Source organism: Haliotis rufescens, unplaced genomic scaffold, assembly GCF_023055435.1.
Source record: "Haliotis rufescens isolate VD_foot unplaced genomic scaffold, xgHalRufe1.0.p SCAF_2, whole genome shotgun sequence".
Classification (NCBI taxonomy): domain Eukaryota; kingdom Metazoa; phylum Mollusca; class Gastropoda; order Lepetellida; family Haliotidae; genus Haliotis; species Haliotis rufescens.
Window position 1 is genome coordinate 23,481,879 of NW_025963890.1, and position 17,893 is coordinate 23,499,771.

Below are 17,893 nucleotides of genomic sequence, written 5' to 3' on the forward strand. Positions count from 1 at the left end.
GTAGATAATATATGGTACAGTTGACTGCATACCTAATATTATCTACACAGTTGGTATATTCAGTGTTCATTGGACCTGTCAATTAAGACAAGAGGCGAAAAGAACAGCAACAGTCAGACTGTAACGAACCGGAAGAAATATGTCCAGGAGAAGGCGGCTGTTTCAAATTACATGGTCAGTTACCGCCAGATTCAATCATTACTTCCCTGATTACAGTAAAACACATTTGCAAAAATGCTAGTTAGAAATGAAACCCGAAGACATGAAAGTTGAACTGAGGCGAGCAGAAAAAAACAGGCGAGCGAGCCTGCACATTTGCTGTTTCATTCATTCTTGGCCTTCCGTTTCAAAAGTTTGTTTGGACAATAAATATGCATGAAAGTCGCTAAATGTCCTGTGCATGACGATACATGTAAGCAGAAAGGGAATTCCCTTGACTGTAATATTGGGATTCCCCGACATTCCGAAGTAATAAAAGTAGTGCGCCTCGGTGGGCGTTGCTTAATTTTTAACATTCATTGGGAAATGAATGTAATAACACGTGACCAATTCAGCTACTCAGAACACAGGAATTTCAATGAAAACAACGAAAATTTAATTATTTCATCATCACCTTTACTACAACATTTGTCTAAGACTGACTAAGTGTCATGTCATGCTGGTTTGAAATCATCCTATTTTATACAGATAATTACTTTTTATGAGGTCAATATGCGAGAACAAAGGACCCGATCCCTAAGGTGATCTGACCGGACTAAAGTTGCAGGTCCAAGGGTCCTTGTGTTCACATACTGAACTGATCAAGAGTAATCATTTGTATGGTTATACCGAAATTCACTTCAAAGTTTATACAGCCTCTAAATCATCCTCTGTTTCAAAACATATCTATAGAAGCCATTGACTACAGTAACTTAGCTGCAAACCGTGAAAAATGTTACTACCTGATGCCATCTTGTTTTCTAGCAGACGAGTCAGTCACATGATTTTGGAGTCTACATTGAAATGTATTGTTTCATCATGTGGAACAGAATAACCAATGGAATTGCAAGATTCTTAATAGGGGTGTAACAATTCTTAAAAATTACTTCAAGGACACATTACTGACTTTTATTATGAAATTTGGTTCATGCAAGTCCATCTGCAACCACAATGGCATGGTGTACTCACCCTTGGTTAAGGCATGGATCCCCATTTTAACTTGGGAAAAGTTGCCAGTTCCAAGTTCTCCTCGTATTCTATAAAATCCTATCCTCTTTCCAAGAGTGATTTCTTTCATACACTTGTTGTCATTGCTGAGATCATGTGACAGTCTCTCATAAGGGGTGGGTCGCTTCTCTGGCACCTCATGCCCCTCATGGTTTGGTTGAGATGAAGTGGCCGTGATCTCCACACCAGACTCAACACTGGAGTGCTGGCTATTGATGCTCGCTGCAGTCTCTCCATTGGTCGGCATATCTTTCATTTTGCAGTGACAACAATCACAGGATTTTTGTTTGTATTCCTTGCCATGATATGGACCTACTAAAACAGGATCTTTGATAGGAGCCGTTTGCTTTTTCCACTTGCTCCTCAAGTCTGTTCATGATCTGTAACAAACAGAAGAACATATATTAAAGTCAGTAATGAAGATATCTGCTGATATTGATTTTGTGGAATAGTTTGTAATGCATTGACAACATCTGTAGCTCCACAACAAATCAAATCAAATGTCAACAGATTTCTGCATTGGAAGTGTGTGACATAACACATCAACATACAGCAATAGCAGGGAGAGGATTGAACCACACAAAATCAATACCAATCTCATCTTCAATCATACCCAATCACAACAAAAACATTGCCTAACAATGACGTGTATGCGATTGTACACCTGTTCAAAACTCATTTTGTCACAAATACCACGAAACATAAAACTATCTAAACCATACATACCTGTCCCTGCACATAGTTTTCCTCATATTATTCAATACTTTCAATGATACTGAAGTATACCGGTCAAAATCTTCTTGGTATTTATGCATATATGCTCATGATATTCTGTTGTACTAACTTCGGATGGAGGATTGAAGGATTGGAGTAATGTTTCCCTTAACTTGTACCCAAGAAGGTGGGCTGCTTGTACTAGTACGGACTAATGCTGATATTATAGTGTTAGCCCACTGAGATATCATGCTGCAGTTTAATATAAATACCCAGCTCAGACACAGTATACTGACTCTGAGCCAACCGGTCCTTGTTTTTGCCCCTTAATGGCGAGCACCAGGCTGGGTAAATAACAAGTACCATCCTTTAACGTCTTTAGGTATGACATATGGGATATCTCAATCACTTTTGCCACCAACAAGTACAATCATTTAATGAATCATAGACATAAGAACTGCAACTGTAGTGTTATTATTGTCTTTGTACCAGACCATCTTGTGAACCTACCCATTGAAATCACCAGAAATGGACAAAACTGGCTATAGGGCAGTCATCAAGTACCTGCAACTGAAAGGGCTTACTCCAACACAGATACATGCTGACATGGTCTCCACTTTAGGGGATGATGCCCCTTCCTTTTCCACTGTAAAGAAGTGGGCTGCGGAATTCAAGCGTGGCAGAGAGAGCCTTGACGATGACCGGCGTCCAGCAAGGCCTTCAACAGCAACAATTCCGGAAAACATTACCCGGGTGCATGACATGGTGATGGCTGATCGACGATTGACCACTTGACATATTGCCAGTGTTGTGGGCATCTCTCATGAGAGGGTTGAGCACATTATCACCAACGAGTTGGGAATGACAAAAATTTCGGCAAGATGGATGCCAAAGCTCTTGACAGCGGATCAGAAACGTGTCAGATTCCTGACGTCCCGTGACAATTTATGCCGTTTTGAAGCAGATCCCAAAGATTTTTTGGCCTGATTTGTAACCATGGATTAGACCTGGATTCGTCACTTTCAACCAGAAACCAAAAATCCCTTCTGCTGGAAAGGTGATGGCTTCAGTCTTTTGGGATTCCAAGGGTATTCTGCTGATTGACTATCTTGAAAAAGGCCAGACTATCAATGGAAGATATTATGCTGACCTACTGAGACAGTTGCGGGAAGCTATCAAAGCTAAGCGACGGGGAATGCTCACAAAAGGAGTCCTGTTCCACCAAGACAATGCTCCTGTTCACAAATTGGTGGTAGCCATGTCAGCGATCCATGATTGTGTCTTCGAACTCATTGACCATCCCCCTTATTCACCCAATTTGGCCCCGTCAGACTTCCACCTGTTTCCCAAAATGAAAAAGGAACTAGCCGGTCGCCATTTTCCTAGTAATGATCATGTCATTTCCGCTGTGAATGACTTTTTTAGGGTGGCTGAAGAAAATGTCTTCTTAACCGGCATCCAGGCCTTGCAGCATCACTGACAAAAGTGTGAAAACCTGGAAGGGGACTATGTGGAGAAATAAATGAAAACCATCGACTTGGTAAAGGTCTTTCACAGTTAGGCTTAGAACTTTTCAGCCAGCCCTCGTACCATGCCACAGTTTAACATAAATACAGCAAACCACAGCTTGCTTCCTCTCCAAAACACTGATGAAATCAAAACACATGATACTGCAATGCAACAGTGAACTTCTCTATTATCTATTGTGTTGATACTCTGTATCAGATGGGCATAATGTTCATTTGAAATTAAAATGAGATCAGATTAATTCAAATTTCAGCTGCCTTCTATGACATACATATTAAGCCTACACATTCCCTGGACCAACTCCACTCCGGACATTCAGTCCCAGTACTTACCCACAACTCTGATTACATACATTAACCCTTTCACTCAACAGGCTCAATGTGGTGTATGCAATAATACACATATTCCCACACACATTGAACACAAACCTTTGTGAAGAAAACATGTGTCCTTTGTTTTGGCTCTGATCTCACATTGCTATTATATTTATGCTGTAATATGGTCTGAATTGACAAATGTATTGATGAGTGAGAGGTTATCAATGGTTAATATTGACTAACAATGTGCCCGCTGGTTAGATCCAGATTACAGGAGAATGAGCAGGCAAGCGCCATCAACTGTTTACCATGTTTCCTAGCTATGCCTGGTTTGTTTGGGGTTAGTGCAGTGAACTTCTGCTCTAACAAAGTGATAAAAACATCTCCCTTGCTGTATTTAGCGCTGGGCAAAAGAAGTCTACTGACTCCTGGAAATGAGTGCAGACCTCTCACCTTTACATGAGAAGCTTTGGAATTAATAAGATGTAGTTAAACACAAAACATTTCTTTTTATTTTGAAGAAGCACCAACAAATGAATGAGTTTAAAAAAAATTGTTTTATGCATCAATATAACAGACACAAATCTATTTCATTTAATACTAATCTGAGTTTTTTTAGTTGACTTATAAAAATGTCAAACCTCTTTCACAAAATGCAACCCTTTAACTTATCAAATGCATTGTACATGTGGTTTTGTGACAGACCACTGCAAACATTTAATTAAGAGGACAAACCCTTCTTCGACGTAGTGAAAACCTAGACTAACATCTTGTCTCTGAAATGAACTATTATACAGAAAGAAAAGTTGTTAAATTATAGTTATAAAATATAAACAAAAAGGAGCCCAGAGAATTTCATCATTTTCAGATACTGCAGTTATCTAGACTTACCAAATATTATAGACTTGCATGGGATGTATTGGATATATTTGTTTCTGAGTCTGCATGACAAACTAGTGAAAACCCTGCTCAAATAACCACCCCTCACTAACTTCTTTACAAAACTGACAGGACTGTCTGCATTTTCTTGTGTATACTAATGATTTTTTACACAAAACAGCATTGTAGTTGAGGAACATCGGGTTTTCTATTTTTTGAAAAGGTTTAAGTTTCATGGATGTTTGAACTAAGTTTCCCAATCTCGGAAAACAAATTGAAATTACATTTGAAGTTTTAATATGTCTTGTTTTAATATGAACTCCTTTTGTCAATTTTCTAAGAGCTGGGGCAATTATTATGACGAATATGTCAGGTAGACCATGACAGTTTCAAGGAAGAGAAAAAAGGTGTGTGTTCTGTGTGCACTTGATCTGTTTTGTCAAATTATGAACGGGACATTATAAATGAATGAAGATCTGTTTGGGGCCTTTGGCTTATGGAATAAAAATGTCAATGTAGTGACTATCCCACACAAGAGGTAAACTTGTCAACAATACTGGCATCATTCCCCAGACTTGTATTTGATGCTAGGGGTGTCATAATATGCCCACCACATGTATCGGTACATATCACAATACTTAAGTCACGATACAATACAAACCAAGTTACCAAATGTGCACCATTTTGTTTGAGTTTGTCCATATGGTCATGCAAACAAAAGAATGTTGCTATCAACCAGTGTGTATTAAGATTCCATGACTGGTTCATGTAGACTTGTCCTAATGGTATTATGCAATCAGATTAAGCATTTCCTTTGTGAACAGGTGGTAAGGTTATGCCAGCCTAGTGTTTGTTAGGCCAAGTCATTCATGTTTGACATAAATTTTTCCCTGCTTGCATAGATTCCTAAGTGCAGGTGAACTTATGCAAGTCAATCAGTGACTCACATTACAAACTGCTTGTTCTTATCAGGATATCGAACACTGTATTGGAGTGTCTGTATGGGACGGTGTCAGTGACGTTTCATGTCACACGGATCAGGACTTGATCCGTGTACATGGCCTTCACACAAAACACAGGGTTCTGCTGACAATAACAACTGAAATCTTCACAGTGGAAAAACATACATTGTTAGCCACATCTATTTCTTAACAGGCTTAATATGTTCGCTACACAGTAAATGATATTCAGTTTAAAGACAGGTATTAATTACAATCAACAAATCAAACTTTGCATTTTCAGAGTGAGTGCAAGAGTACCATATAACAACAAAGGCAGTTTTCCTTTCTGGTTTATGATGCAATGTCATAATTGAAAAAGGACCTATCAACACAGTGAATATCGACTTGTATACACATAACTCCATATAGGCTGACTGCAACTTCTTACCTATCAAAAAGACAACCAACCTGCCTTACCCCCCAAAATGTCCATTCAACAGCAGTAGATACAAACACTTTTAGTCCACTAGATAACAAAACACTAAAAAAGGCAAATTTCTAGTATTCCTTATGATACCTCAACTATGGGGTAGTTTGGCAAGGACTACAGGACCAGTGCCAATTTCTAATGCTGTACAATAACATTACTATCTACTGAAAATGATAATTTGAAAACAAAGTTCAGGCAAATACCGGTAAACACAAAAGTTTTGAAACGGAATAGATTGTGAACAGAGTTCAACGTGGAAGTCTGTTGGTATGAATAGTTCAAACTGAAGTGTCAACTGGTTGGATTTCACCTGTGCCTGCCTGCAGGGGTGCAACTAGGTTAATTTTAAGTGTAAGCAGGGCCAATTTAGGAGGGCTTGAAGTGCCCGAGTCCGCTAGTGGGGCTAGATTTTAAAATCAGATCTAAGTTCTCGCTTCCGCTAAACAAAGATCTAAGGACATCCAATTAAGGGTCACGTCAGAACAACCTTTCGCGAACTTTGACCGACCACTGAAACAAATAACAAGAAATCGATATCAGCCGATGAGAAAGCAGCTTTCTTGAGCTTTACGGCATATGTTTCAACCTGGCGACTTCAATTTCAGACTACGCTTGAAGTATATGTTGACACAGTTCTCGATTAAAATTTTGAAAACTGACCAAACGAACATTCCCGAAAGTCCGAACTAATGTTGCGATTGTATGGCAGTGCTTCTCACGTACTGTGCAACGTCTCCTCCATTCAAATGTTTATCTCACGGAAGCGAGAGGTAGACGATAATTTTGACGTAATCAGTTGTACGAGCCGTAACTGTCGTTCGGAATACCCCATTTTAACGTTTTTGAGGTTGCATGTTCAGAAAACACATTCCGACTGCCTCTGATCTGGTAAGCAATGCTTTGATTGGTCGGATGAAAGGTCGTTCTTACAGGACCCATAATGGGATGTCCTCAGATCTTTGTTTTGTGATATTGAGAACTAAGATCTTATTTTAATGAGATTGGGGTTTTCCCGCCAAGAAATTAAAAAAAAAATTAGATGCTCTTAATTGCTATTTCTGCATTTTGGGACCATTTATGTTAAGATTTTATTTGTAACAAATATTGGTAATTTATTTATCATAATTTTTTATAAGTAATATGTGCATGTGCTTCACCAACACATTTTCGACTTTCATTGAAGAAATATCGAGGATGACATATCAAAGATGAACATGAGAACGAATCGATAATATTACTTTTACTGTATTCCACATAATATGTGCCCCACCCACGAAGATATTTGGTAATATATTGGCAAGTGAACAATCCCAATAAGTGCCCCTTCCGATTAACCAATGTACACAAAACTTTATTTATTCTGACTTTAGAACTTTTTTCAGTCAGGCAAATAATCTTGCAGTGTAGTGTAGTGTAGACACAGTATCTCGAGACCTCCTGCAATTTCTGAATGTTTATGATCGGTGATGACACAAGTGATCACACCGCCATGCTTTATGAAACACAAAAGTGTCTTGCTCAGTTCCCAGGGCAAAAGTCCTACCGCACATCATTCTCCTACCCAGAGTTCCATGCGGCCGGCTGGCAGCCAGCCAGCATAGTACCTCTGCCACAGGCCAGCGCCATGTGACGATTCATCACATCTTTCACAGTCCATTCAAGATATTGAATTTGCTTTTCATCCGTTTCATGTTGGAGAAGTCTACACTTTTTCATAAACAAATGTCAAAGAATGGTTACAGTTCATAAAGAAAGTACCCTAATACGTGAAAATCTACTTGTTTTTTGCGTGGCTATCCTTTGTTTACGTTGGTTGTACGGCTCCAAAGCCCAACAGAGAGCTAGCGATACGGTCACTTTGATGTATAAATATATAGTCATGAAATTCACTGTCGCAGTTGTAGTAGCATATCTTTATAATTATGCAAAACAATATGTTAAGCACCCCCAAATACTTGCATTCGTCCATTCTATACTGATTTCTGAAAAAGCGTGTTTGTTTTACGAACAAGAGAAAAGTCCGGTCATGGGATATGCAAAATAGCCTGTGGAAGTGGTGTTATGCTGAGTCACCACTGCGCCAGAGTGTGACCGCACACGTACCATTAACAACTCACACTGCAACTTTATCGGATGGGTTTCCTTTAAAATGAAAAGTGAACGACTAATGTTTGAAAGATAAATACACATTTGTGCCTTTTTCCAAATGTGACCAGGCAACTCAAGCGGAGATATTACAGATGATGTGTCCCTGACACTGTTGGTCAAATTGTGCATTGACAATGTCAGACAGCTGTTAATTTTCATATAACATAACAAATTATATTTTCAAGTATTTGTCACAAAGTGACGAAATGTCCCCCGCCTGTATATATACCATAGTACCAAATAAGAAGACAATCAAGCGATTAGTTCTTGTGATATTGCGGCAACACCGTTTTCCAACTCCAAAAGCAGATTTGCCTGCTGTGACCTTGAAAATGGGGTCAAGGTCACCAAAACCGACTGGTGTCTGCGGTGTCTGTATATACACCATAGTATCAAATATGAAGACAATCCAACGATTAGTTCTTGAGATATCGCGGCAACACCGTTTTCCAACTCCAAAAGCAGATTTGCCTGCTGTGACCTTGAAAATGGGGTCAAGGTCACCAAAACCGACTGGTGTCTGCGGTGTCTGTATATACACCATAGCTCAAAATATGAAGACAATCCAGCGATTAGTTCTTGAGATATCGCGGCAACACCGTTTTCCAACTCCAAAAGCAGATTTGCCTGGTGTGACCTTGAAAATGGGGTCAAGGTCACCAAAACCGACTGGTGTCTGCGGTGTCTGTATATACACCATAGTTCCAAATATGAAGACAATCCAACTATTAGTTCTTGAGATATCGCGGCAACACCGTTTTCCAACTCCAAAAGCAGATTTGCCTGCTGTGACCTTGAAAATGGGGTCAAGGTCACCAAAACCGACTGGTGTCTGCGGAGTCTGTATATACACCATAGTTCCAAATATGAAAACAATCCAGCGTTTAGTTCTTGAGATATCGCGGCAACACCGTTTTCGTACTCCAAAAGCAGATTTGCCTGCTGTGACCTTGAAAATGGGGTCAAGGTCACCAAAACCGACTGGTGTCTGCGGAGTCTGTATATATACCATAGTTCCAAATATGAAGACAATCCAGCTTTTAGTTCTTGAGATATCGTGGCAACAAACAGGTGGGTAGTACGGACGGACGTACGGACGTACGGTCGTGAATACTATATTCCCAGCTCCGCGCTTTCACGTGGCGGGGGACAATAAGCAAACACACAATAACATGTATTTTTGAAAATTACAAACACAAAGCACATGTTTATATTTTATTTTTCAATAATTACCGTTTCTTCCTGTTTGGAACAACGGCGCCGACAATCTTTTTTAATCATCGTTTTGAGGAGGTGCATTATCACAAATATGTTGATATGTAAGTTAATGCGTGCAAGCATGCACATAGTATTATTTGTAAGAGACATATAAATCAGGGTAAAATACGGACACAGGTTGTTTTCTGCGTTTGCCAACCACAAATTTTACGATCTTTCAATTCTCTTTTCTAATTTGAGAGCGCCCTGTGCGCTTATTATGTTGAATTTGGTATGCGTTTTCACATGTTCAGCCCTGGTATGTGATTGTTACTTTTTTTTCATATATCTTTACGCGAGCTGACCTATCATCTTAACAAAAATAATTGTGAGAGCCTGGTTTGCTTAAGTCATAAAGTATGTATATATTGCGAAAACACTTACTTTTAAGGGTTCTCTGCTAGCCTGAGTGAAATACTAGTAAGTGTAGTCATATGAAAATTTCATAAGATCCGCGATAGAATAGGTCTTCAGCAACCCATGCTTGTCGAAAAAGGCGACTATGCTTGCCGTAAGAGTTGACTAACAGGATCAGGTGGTCAGGCTCGCTGACTTGGTTTGATGAATGTCATCGTATCCCATTGGCATGGATTGAAGTTCATGATGTCAAGGGTGGAATATTGCTGAGTGCGGTGTTTAACAACAAACTACCACTAAAATTCTAAAGTGCGTAAAGATTCTGATTTTCAAGTTAGTCAAGAAATATCATTATCGACCGTGTAGAGTTTCAATTAATAATTTACTGCATAGATGATAAATTGAGGTTTACTTATGTTTAGAAAACAATTGTGCCTTTTTTTATAAGGTGTAATACTTTCCTGCTACAACGGCAGTTTCGCCCCTGGCATGCACATAAATGCTGCAGATCTGAACAAAAAATGAATTAAAAAACCATGGCTGCCACAGAAGGGCTTCATCCAAAATCAGGTATGAACAAAGTTCAATACTTTTTTTAATAGAAGTGTCAACCCAAACATTATTGTCAGTTTTCTGTCAAATATCCTTTTCTGGACATGTACCAAACATTTCCCCAGGGCCATTTACACAAAAAAGTGGAAGAATAACTCTTATGACATAACCTTAATTTTGTTGACATTAGAAAATCCACAGCAGCAGCAGTGGTGAAGTTCTGACAATTTCGACAAAACCCACACTCCACTTTTGGAAAATGTAGATGAAAATCAAATAAGGCACACTGCTTTACTGCATTAAGGTCATGGCGGCAATATATATAGTAATTTGTGTGCTGTATGCACAATGGACAATGTATCATACGCAGAGATTAAACTTACATGTGTATTTGTCTCGTAAAATAAACTGGGAATAGCAATCAGCTGTTGAAACATTTTCTCCCCAATGTCATGGCCAATATCATAACAGAAAAGAATTTTCAAAACATTGACAGGAAGATGTATAAAAACAGCACGCGTAAATACCCAATGAACCTTTCTCAGCATGCATACAAAGGAGCTAATTTCCTAAACACAATTACTAGCTAATTTACTTTCCAAGTCAAGCCTATATATTTAGAACAATTATATACATCTAAAACATTTCATTTTTTTTAAAATCTTAAAATGTTCACTAATTTTTGGAAAAACCCAATAGAGTGATGAATAGATGAGTGAAAAAGAATTGGTTACCCAATGAAAAATGTAATAACCCAATTAAAATAGAAACCCTAGAGTAAAAACTCAATTGCTCAAAACCTTATCTGGGGCTCTGTCATTGTATAAGTGTATAATGCACACACTGGTAGTCAAGCGGTAGTCTAATACTGTATTCCAGTCTTTTACTCATCAAGGAATACATTCATGTAGGGAGGCCTTTTCCATGTTTCCTAGGTTGATTGTACACAACTGTTTATTTGGTTACACACTAGTTTGAACAACCAACAAAGGTCTGCCTGTCTGACACTATATTTTCTAAAGTCATTGCCTGGCGGAAATGCAAAGAATATCGTTATCAAAGAAACCATACCACCAGGTAATTCTCGAGGTAAACAATAGTATCAAACAACTCACAACATAAATCCATATACAAGAAACTGATAAATACCTATTTTATGCAATAACACACCTAATACTAGTGCAAGATAACTGTATTTTGAACGTCAATCATGAAGAGTCAAAGGCCACATATACTTCTGTAAGGATTGAATCCTAGTTACATGTCTGTTGCATGTAGCGGGAGCGATGATACAAGGAAGTCCATGTCCCTGTTGTCTGATATGGTTGCTATGGCTGGACTGCAACAACATGAACTGTTTTAGTTACAAGCTTCCTGTTGGCATTAGTCAGCTACAGACTTACCATTATTAATATAACACCATTAAGACTGTCAATCACCTTGTTTTGTAACCTATTATTGCATTTTTTTAGTTTTATCAATGTTTGAACAAAGTTTGTTCTCACCCACTCGATCTCTGACAATGTCATCTGTGGTTTCAATCATCTTCCCGAGGGAGTTAACTGACTTATTATAAAAGTCCATTTTCCACACTTGCCGAATAAGGCTGGAATTCCGGAGTTACATTTTAGCTGGACTAATGAGTCTTTGTATAGTTCAATCAAAATAGTGTAACAAATAGACATCAAGTTCGTAAACAACATGCAAATTTTGGTCGACTGCAGGCTTTGTAAAGCATGTGTACCGTCAAATGGGCATCAAGGTGCTCAAGTGATTTGACACACTTCGCGGGTTAAGACCGGTTTTTGTTCCAATATAGATCTTGATTATTGTTCAGATCATCTTGACTGGGCACCACCATTTTGTTTGAAGCAAACTCAAGCGATGTGAGCAATGGAATCTTATTGTCAATAGGGGGGATATAGAAGGGACATAACTCATTATAGCACTACGATCAAGCCTGGAAATTCAAGCCTAGTTCGGCAAGGGGGGAAACGGGGATTTTTATAGTCAGTTAATTGGGTTTCAATAAGCGCCCCACTTTTGTCAATTGATCTTCAACTTGGGTGAATACAGCATTTCATAAACATACAAAGTGACAAACAAAACTAAAAAAAACATAAATTAATTCCAGCTTGCACTAAATAGTGATAATGGAGCTGAATCCTATAAATCCAGCAAGTAAACACCTCTGACAGAACATGCTGAAAGACCAAGAGGCTGATGTTAATTTACTACATCCCAATTCTGTTTCCCTGTGATATGGACTTCTGCAGCGAGAATAGATTCTGCACCCTATGGTTTGACGCGTCCAGGAAGCATATGAGGACATATTGTCAATCATGGCAAGCATTGTATAGCATTGCTGTTTCTGTTATTCTAAAGGAGAAGAATAGAAAGCATGCAGATATAAAAAGATTTTAAAAGTTATATTAAGAAAGAATAAAACTCATCAGCAATGCCCTATTTGAAATAAAGTAGGAACTCCGAAGTCAAACGGCCATTGTTATTACACTAATGGTAATGTAGAAAATGTAGGGTTCCCTTGATTCAAATACTACAGCAAGAAACTTGTTGAAGGACCTTTAGTTTCAAACTAGTTGTAGTCGGCAGTATTTCTGCTTGACCATGGCTGAGAACTGGTCCTCCCTGGTGGTGGCAAGGTGAAATGGGGGTTTAACGTTGGGTTCAAGATTATTGCACTTATATAGCCAGCCCTCATTCAAGTAATATACATACTCCAGATAATTACCATTGTGGTACTGCCTGCAATCTGGCACTTCAACTATACATTAAGGACAACCATTTAATATTAGGGGGTAGGGTAGCTGGAACTTAACCAAAAAAACTATTCCGAAAATTCTTGATGAAAATAATTATGCTTCAGACTATTGAAAAGAAAATTGCCGGTCACAAAAATGACATTGTTGCAAGGCATATTTCCTTACTTGTTTAGTAGCTGTAGCTAAAAAAATGTCTTATCTCAAAACAAAATCCCAGGCCCCCCTTAGTTTCAAACTATTAATCAACGCATAAAACCATCACATACTGTAAACAAGAGTTGAGCAAGTATTGTGTGATCTGGAGCTATTCATTTACTTCATATGAAGAACAATAACACCTAACTCCAGTTTTAGTACAGTGTCGGCACAGACAGTTTGGTTATGAATTGTATCCAATGAGTGTGTGTCAACATGGACAATCAGCATTTGTATTATATGCCATTTGAAAACAAGCAGTGAGAATAACACAATGGTGTTGACTAGAATAACCTCTGCAGCACCATCAAGATACAAGGTACATTTGGATAGTAATTGATTAAAGTTCCTATTACGACCTGATTTTGTTCATGTACATTTAGTATCCACATTCAATGACTGATTCTTCAGAGGAGCCATTATAATGATTCTCACAAATGTGACTGACCAATTGCAGACTTCATGATGCCAGAGCAACGGGAGTGATAGCTCTTTGCTGCAGAGCTATGATGAATTCATTTGTACAGGACAGGCAATCACTGTCAGTTACAGTTGCAAAGACATCTCTTGGGACAATATCAATGTCAATACATCTTGGACAAGTCCCTGGCCTAGTATTTAAGAACATGTGTACTTTTTCTTTCTTACAGGAGGAAGAACAGTGACAGTTGCTACAGAGGAAACCAATATCAATGACATGGAAATGTTCTACTGGGACAAAGTTTTTAAAATTAGTGTCCTTCGTCTGGAAAGATAATGTCTTTCAGCTGGTAGTCTGAGTGGAATAACTCTCTTCTGAGGGAGAGAACTTGACTAAAACTAAACAAATTTGTGCTAATAGAAATACATTCATTTTCCAAAGGACACAGACCCCTAGTTATTATACAGAGTTATTACTCACACTGCAAACTTATTTGCTCAGTTGACTTTTTAAAAAAAATAACTATGACATCATGCAATGACCACAACAACAGCTTTCACTATTATGTAATTCGTTCTATATGAGGCTTAGAACTTATCAATCAACCCTTGTACAAATAATAAACAAACCTCTTTCAGCTGTGGGGATACTGGGTAGGCGTTGATACAAATTGTGACTGCACCATACATACTTGCACCTGAATGACTCCTGTCACCCTAATCTTTGTAAACCAATACACCTCTTACTTGTTTGTATTCCGCAGAATAAAGAAATACTTTATTACATGGACTAAGATGGCTATATATATATATACCAGCACTGACAAAACATGGGACACAGGTATGAACCTGTATAAACAAAACCCCTTAGAAAATTATCAATATTTAATTTTGCAAATCAGCTTAATGAGAAACTGATATCTTCCACTGATGCATCACCAATGAATTATTAACATCTGAAGTGCTGAAGGTCCGATTCCTAGGTCTATAGCTCTACTTAAGTAAGAACTGTGTTGAAATACCCCAGCAACAACCACTATGGCATTCCACTTCAATGGACAGACATATATATCTTAAATGTGCACCTGTGAGTGTGATATGTAGTCTGACCTAGAACTGAAATCAAAGTTAGTGTACTTCTATGAATAGGTTGTGGAAGTGCTGACCTTCCTTGTCAGATGTGAGTGGTGATTCTTGGTGAGTGTGCATTCCCCTCTATCCACATGTTTGTAGCAAACAGCCATTGCACCCAAATGCCCACTAAGGCTGTAAATGAACATGTGCAATATATTGTGGTACGTATCGAATACATGAATCATTATCTGCAGTTATGAAGTTCACAGCAGTATCAGCAAGTATGATCAGATGTGGACATACCGGTAGTCCTCACATATGAAAGAGGGATTATGGAGAAACTTTTAAGCAGTGAGCACTGAACAGATCTGACAATTTGCTACCAAGTACTCATCTATCATGATACAGTGAACCCTCGCTACAAGGCCCCTCCATGTATCACTACGTTGGATACAGTGGGGGTTCCCGTTGCCACCCAAACATTTATCAAGGATTTCCTCGAAGAGAGTGATCATCCAACAAAAGTGACAAATAAGCTGTTGCCATTTCATTCCCAATCACAAGAGTCGTAAAACAGTTGTGTTTGTGATACCCAACTGTATATCATCACAACCATTCTGCAGTTTGTTTCGGGTAGGAAAGAATGGTATGAAAAAAACATATATAGTAATTTACTCACATACAAGAAAAATCACAAGAAAATCAAGCTGCATTGATCGATTTAATTCTTTTAATTAATTTTTTGTCAGCTTGTCGTGATTGGTATGTGAACATGTGGACTTTCTTCGAACTTCAAAATGAAGCCGTGTGAATATGATAACAGTCGAAACAATGGCTGCTGGTATTGAATCAGGAGTTGAGTGCCCGTGATGAGAACTGAAAACAACCAGTGAACCTCCACTGTTTGAATAGCACATGAACGGTATGAAACAAATCCTTGTTGACTAGTCTTTACCATTTCAATCATGCGACCACATCTAAGCGACATGCTTATACAATTAAAGACAAGTTAGAGGTTGTGTGGCAGGTCAGAGAAGGTGAATCACAAGCAAGCGTTTGGGATTCCTGCAGGGACCTTACATAGATGACTTAAACATGTAAAGACACTCAAAGACCATGCATTTGAGACACAGGATTACAGAAGAAACATAACAAGGGGGTTCATGCAAACCAAGACACTGTCTGGGTTTGTCAAAATACAGGCTAAAAAACTGTCCCGAGACATCTGTGGACCTGACGTGAAGAGGACATCTGTTGAAAATCTGAGGATTTTTTAATGTGCGATGATAGCCAAAATACAGAATTTCTGGCACTGATGTAATAGAGGTGCAGTATTTGTAGGAGTTACATGCATATGCTAACCATCATTATGTAATGTGTTCATCTTCAGCAATGAATATTTGTATAAACACTCTTTCCTTGAACTCAAGATTGGGACCTTGGACTTTGGTGACAGTGGTATATTGAATGTTCACTGTATATGATTATTAAAGAATAAGCCTATGGACAAAATGTAGTACCAGTACATTTTCTGCCTGGCCTAGTTAGCTGTTGAATTCCAACACCCAAATTATATAACTGACTGCCACAGATGTTTGGCCAAACCAAGAACTAAAATGTTCCGATTCTGAACTTCCAACAACAAAATCACACTTAACCCAAGTCTATGAATTTGTACTAAGCATGATAAGGTAGACGCAAAATGGTGTCAAATACATGTACTACATATTCATGAGGTACTGCATGAAACCTCTTTATCATTAATCTGGTCAATGATTGACGTTTTCATCCGCCATGCCTGTACATCAAGTAATCTCCCTGTAGACTTAAACCTGTAACCCAAATCAATAGTATTTGTCACACTTGTTCTCCCTAAATGGCTCTCTATGAAATCTTATTAATAATACTTCTTGTTCTCCATCTCCGTGGTGTAATACTGGACTACAGATTACTGTAATGTATTCCCAAATCACATGTATAGTTCGACCTACCCAGAGATATCATTGCTGACCCATAATATCAATATCACATTTCATAGTTTTGTTGTTATTATTTGATTTGTATTTGATACGGGAAGAATAGTTTCAAAAATGGCAGTAATTGACCTGCTCTGTGCAATACACTTGCATAAAACAAAAGGTGGATCCATATACTGCCACTTGGTAGAAACAGATAAACAAGAATATGAAAGAACAATAACTTGTGTCCAAACACCATATGCAATGCAATGCTAAACATACCAAGAGCCAGTTTGTAGAACATGTAGACATCTTCCCGAAGCAAGAGAGTTAAGTTACTATAAAAGTCTAGTTTCCACCCTTGCTGAACTAGGCTGCAATTTCCAGGTTTGATAGTAGCGCCACCAGTGGCTATTATGAGTTATGTCCCTCCTACTGACCAATCAGATTCCACCTCTCATATCACTTGCATTTGTTTGAAACAAAATCGCAGCGCCCAGTCAACACGATTTGGTCGATAATCAAGATCTATATTATGATAAACAGGTCATACTTTATGAAGTGCATGAAATCAGGTGAGCACCTTGATTAAAAACATGAAAAGATTTGGGAAATATCTGTTGATGCCAAGTTGGCGGTACACATGTTTAGCTGAAATCTGCACAGCAGTTTACGAACCAGATGTCAATTTCATTACACGATTTTGATTGGTCTATGCACAGACTCGTTAGCCCAGCCAAAATATAACTCCATAATTCCAGCCTAGTTGGCAAGGGTGGAAACTGGACTACTATGGTCAGTTAACTCCCTTGCCTCGGGAAGATGCATGTAGAAGGAGAGTAGATCCATGATAGCTTGGTGTCATTTTGAAATTATAAAATTAATTTAACACAATTTAACTGGGTTAACTAATTTATACACTGCTTCGGTCGAAATCTTTCTAGTAAACATTTTCAATTCAACTGCCACACGTCTGTTGAGTCAGTGCAAGTGATTGAACTGCAGACATGGATGATATCCAGCTGTTGCAAGTAGGCGATGTAATGGAAACGAATAGAGAAAATGTTTTGAAAAT

At 38.4% G+C, this 17,893-nt stretch overlaps 2 protein-coding genes across 2 annotated transcripts in view; one reads left to right on the forward strand and one right to left on the reverse strand.

Annotated features, from left to right (window-relative positions):
* Positions 1–17,893, forward strand: part of LOC124146204 — a 119,909-nt gene that overhangs the window by 75,659 nt on the left and 26,357 nt on the right. The gene's annotated exons all lie outside the window — the stretch shown is intronic.
* The window catches only part of LOC124146203 (serine/threonine-protein kinase NIM1-like), a 52,968-nt gene that overhangs the window by 18,605 nt on the left and 16,470 nt on the right, over positions 1–17,893 (reverse strand). Inside the window, exon 2 of the mRNA XM_046516380.2 lies at positions 1,168–1,586. Within this exon, the coding sequence (XP_046372336.1) occupies positions 1,168–1,462 (295 nt within the window). The 5' untranslated portion in view covers positions 1,463–1,586. The remainder of the gene's footprint in view (positions 1–1,167; positions 1,587–17,893) is intronic.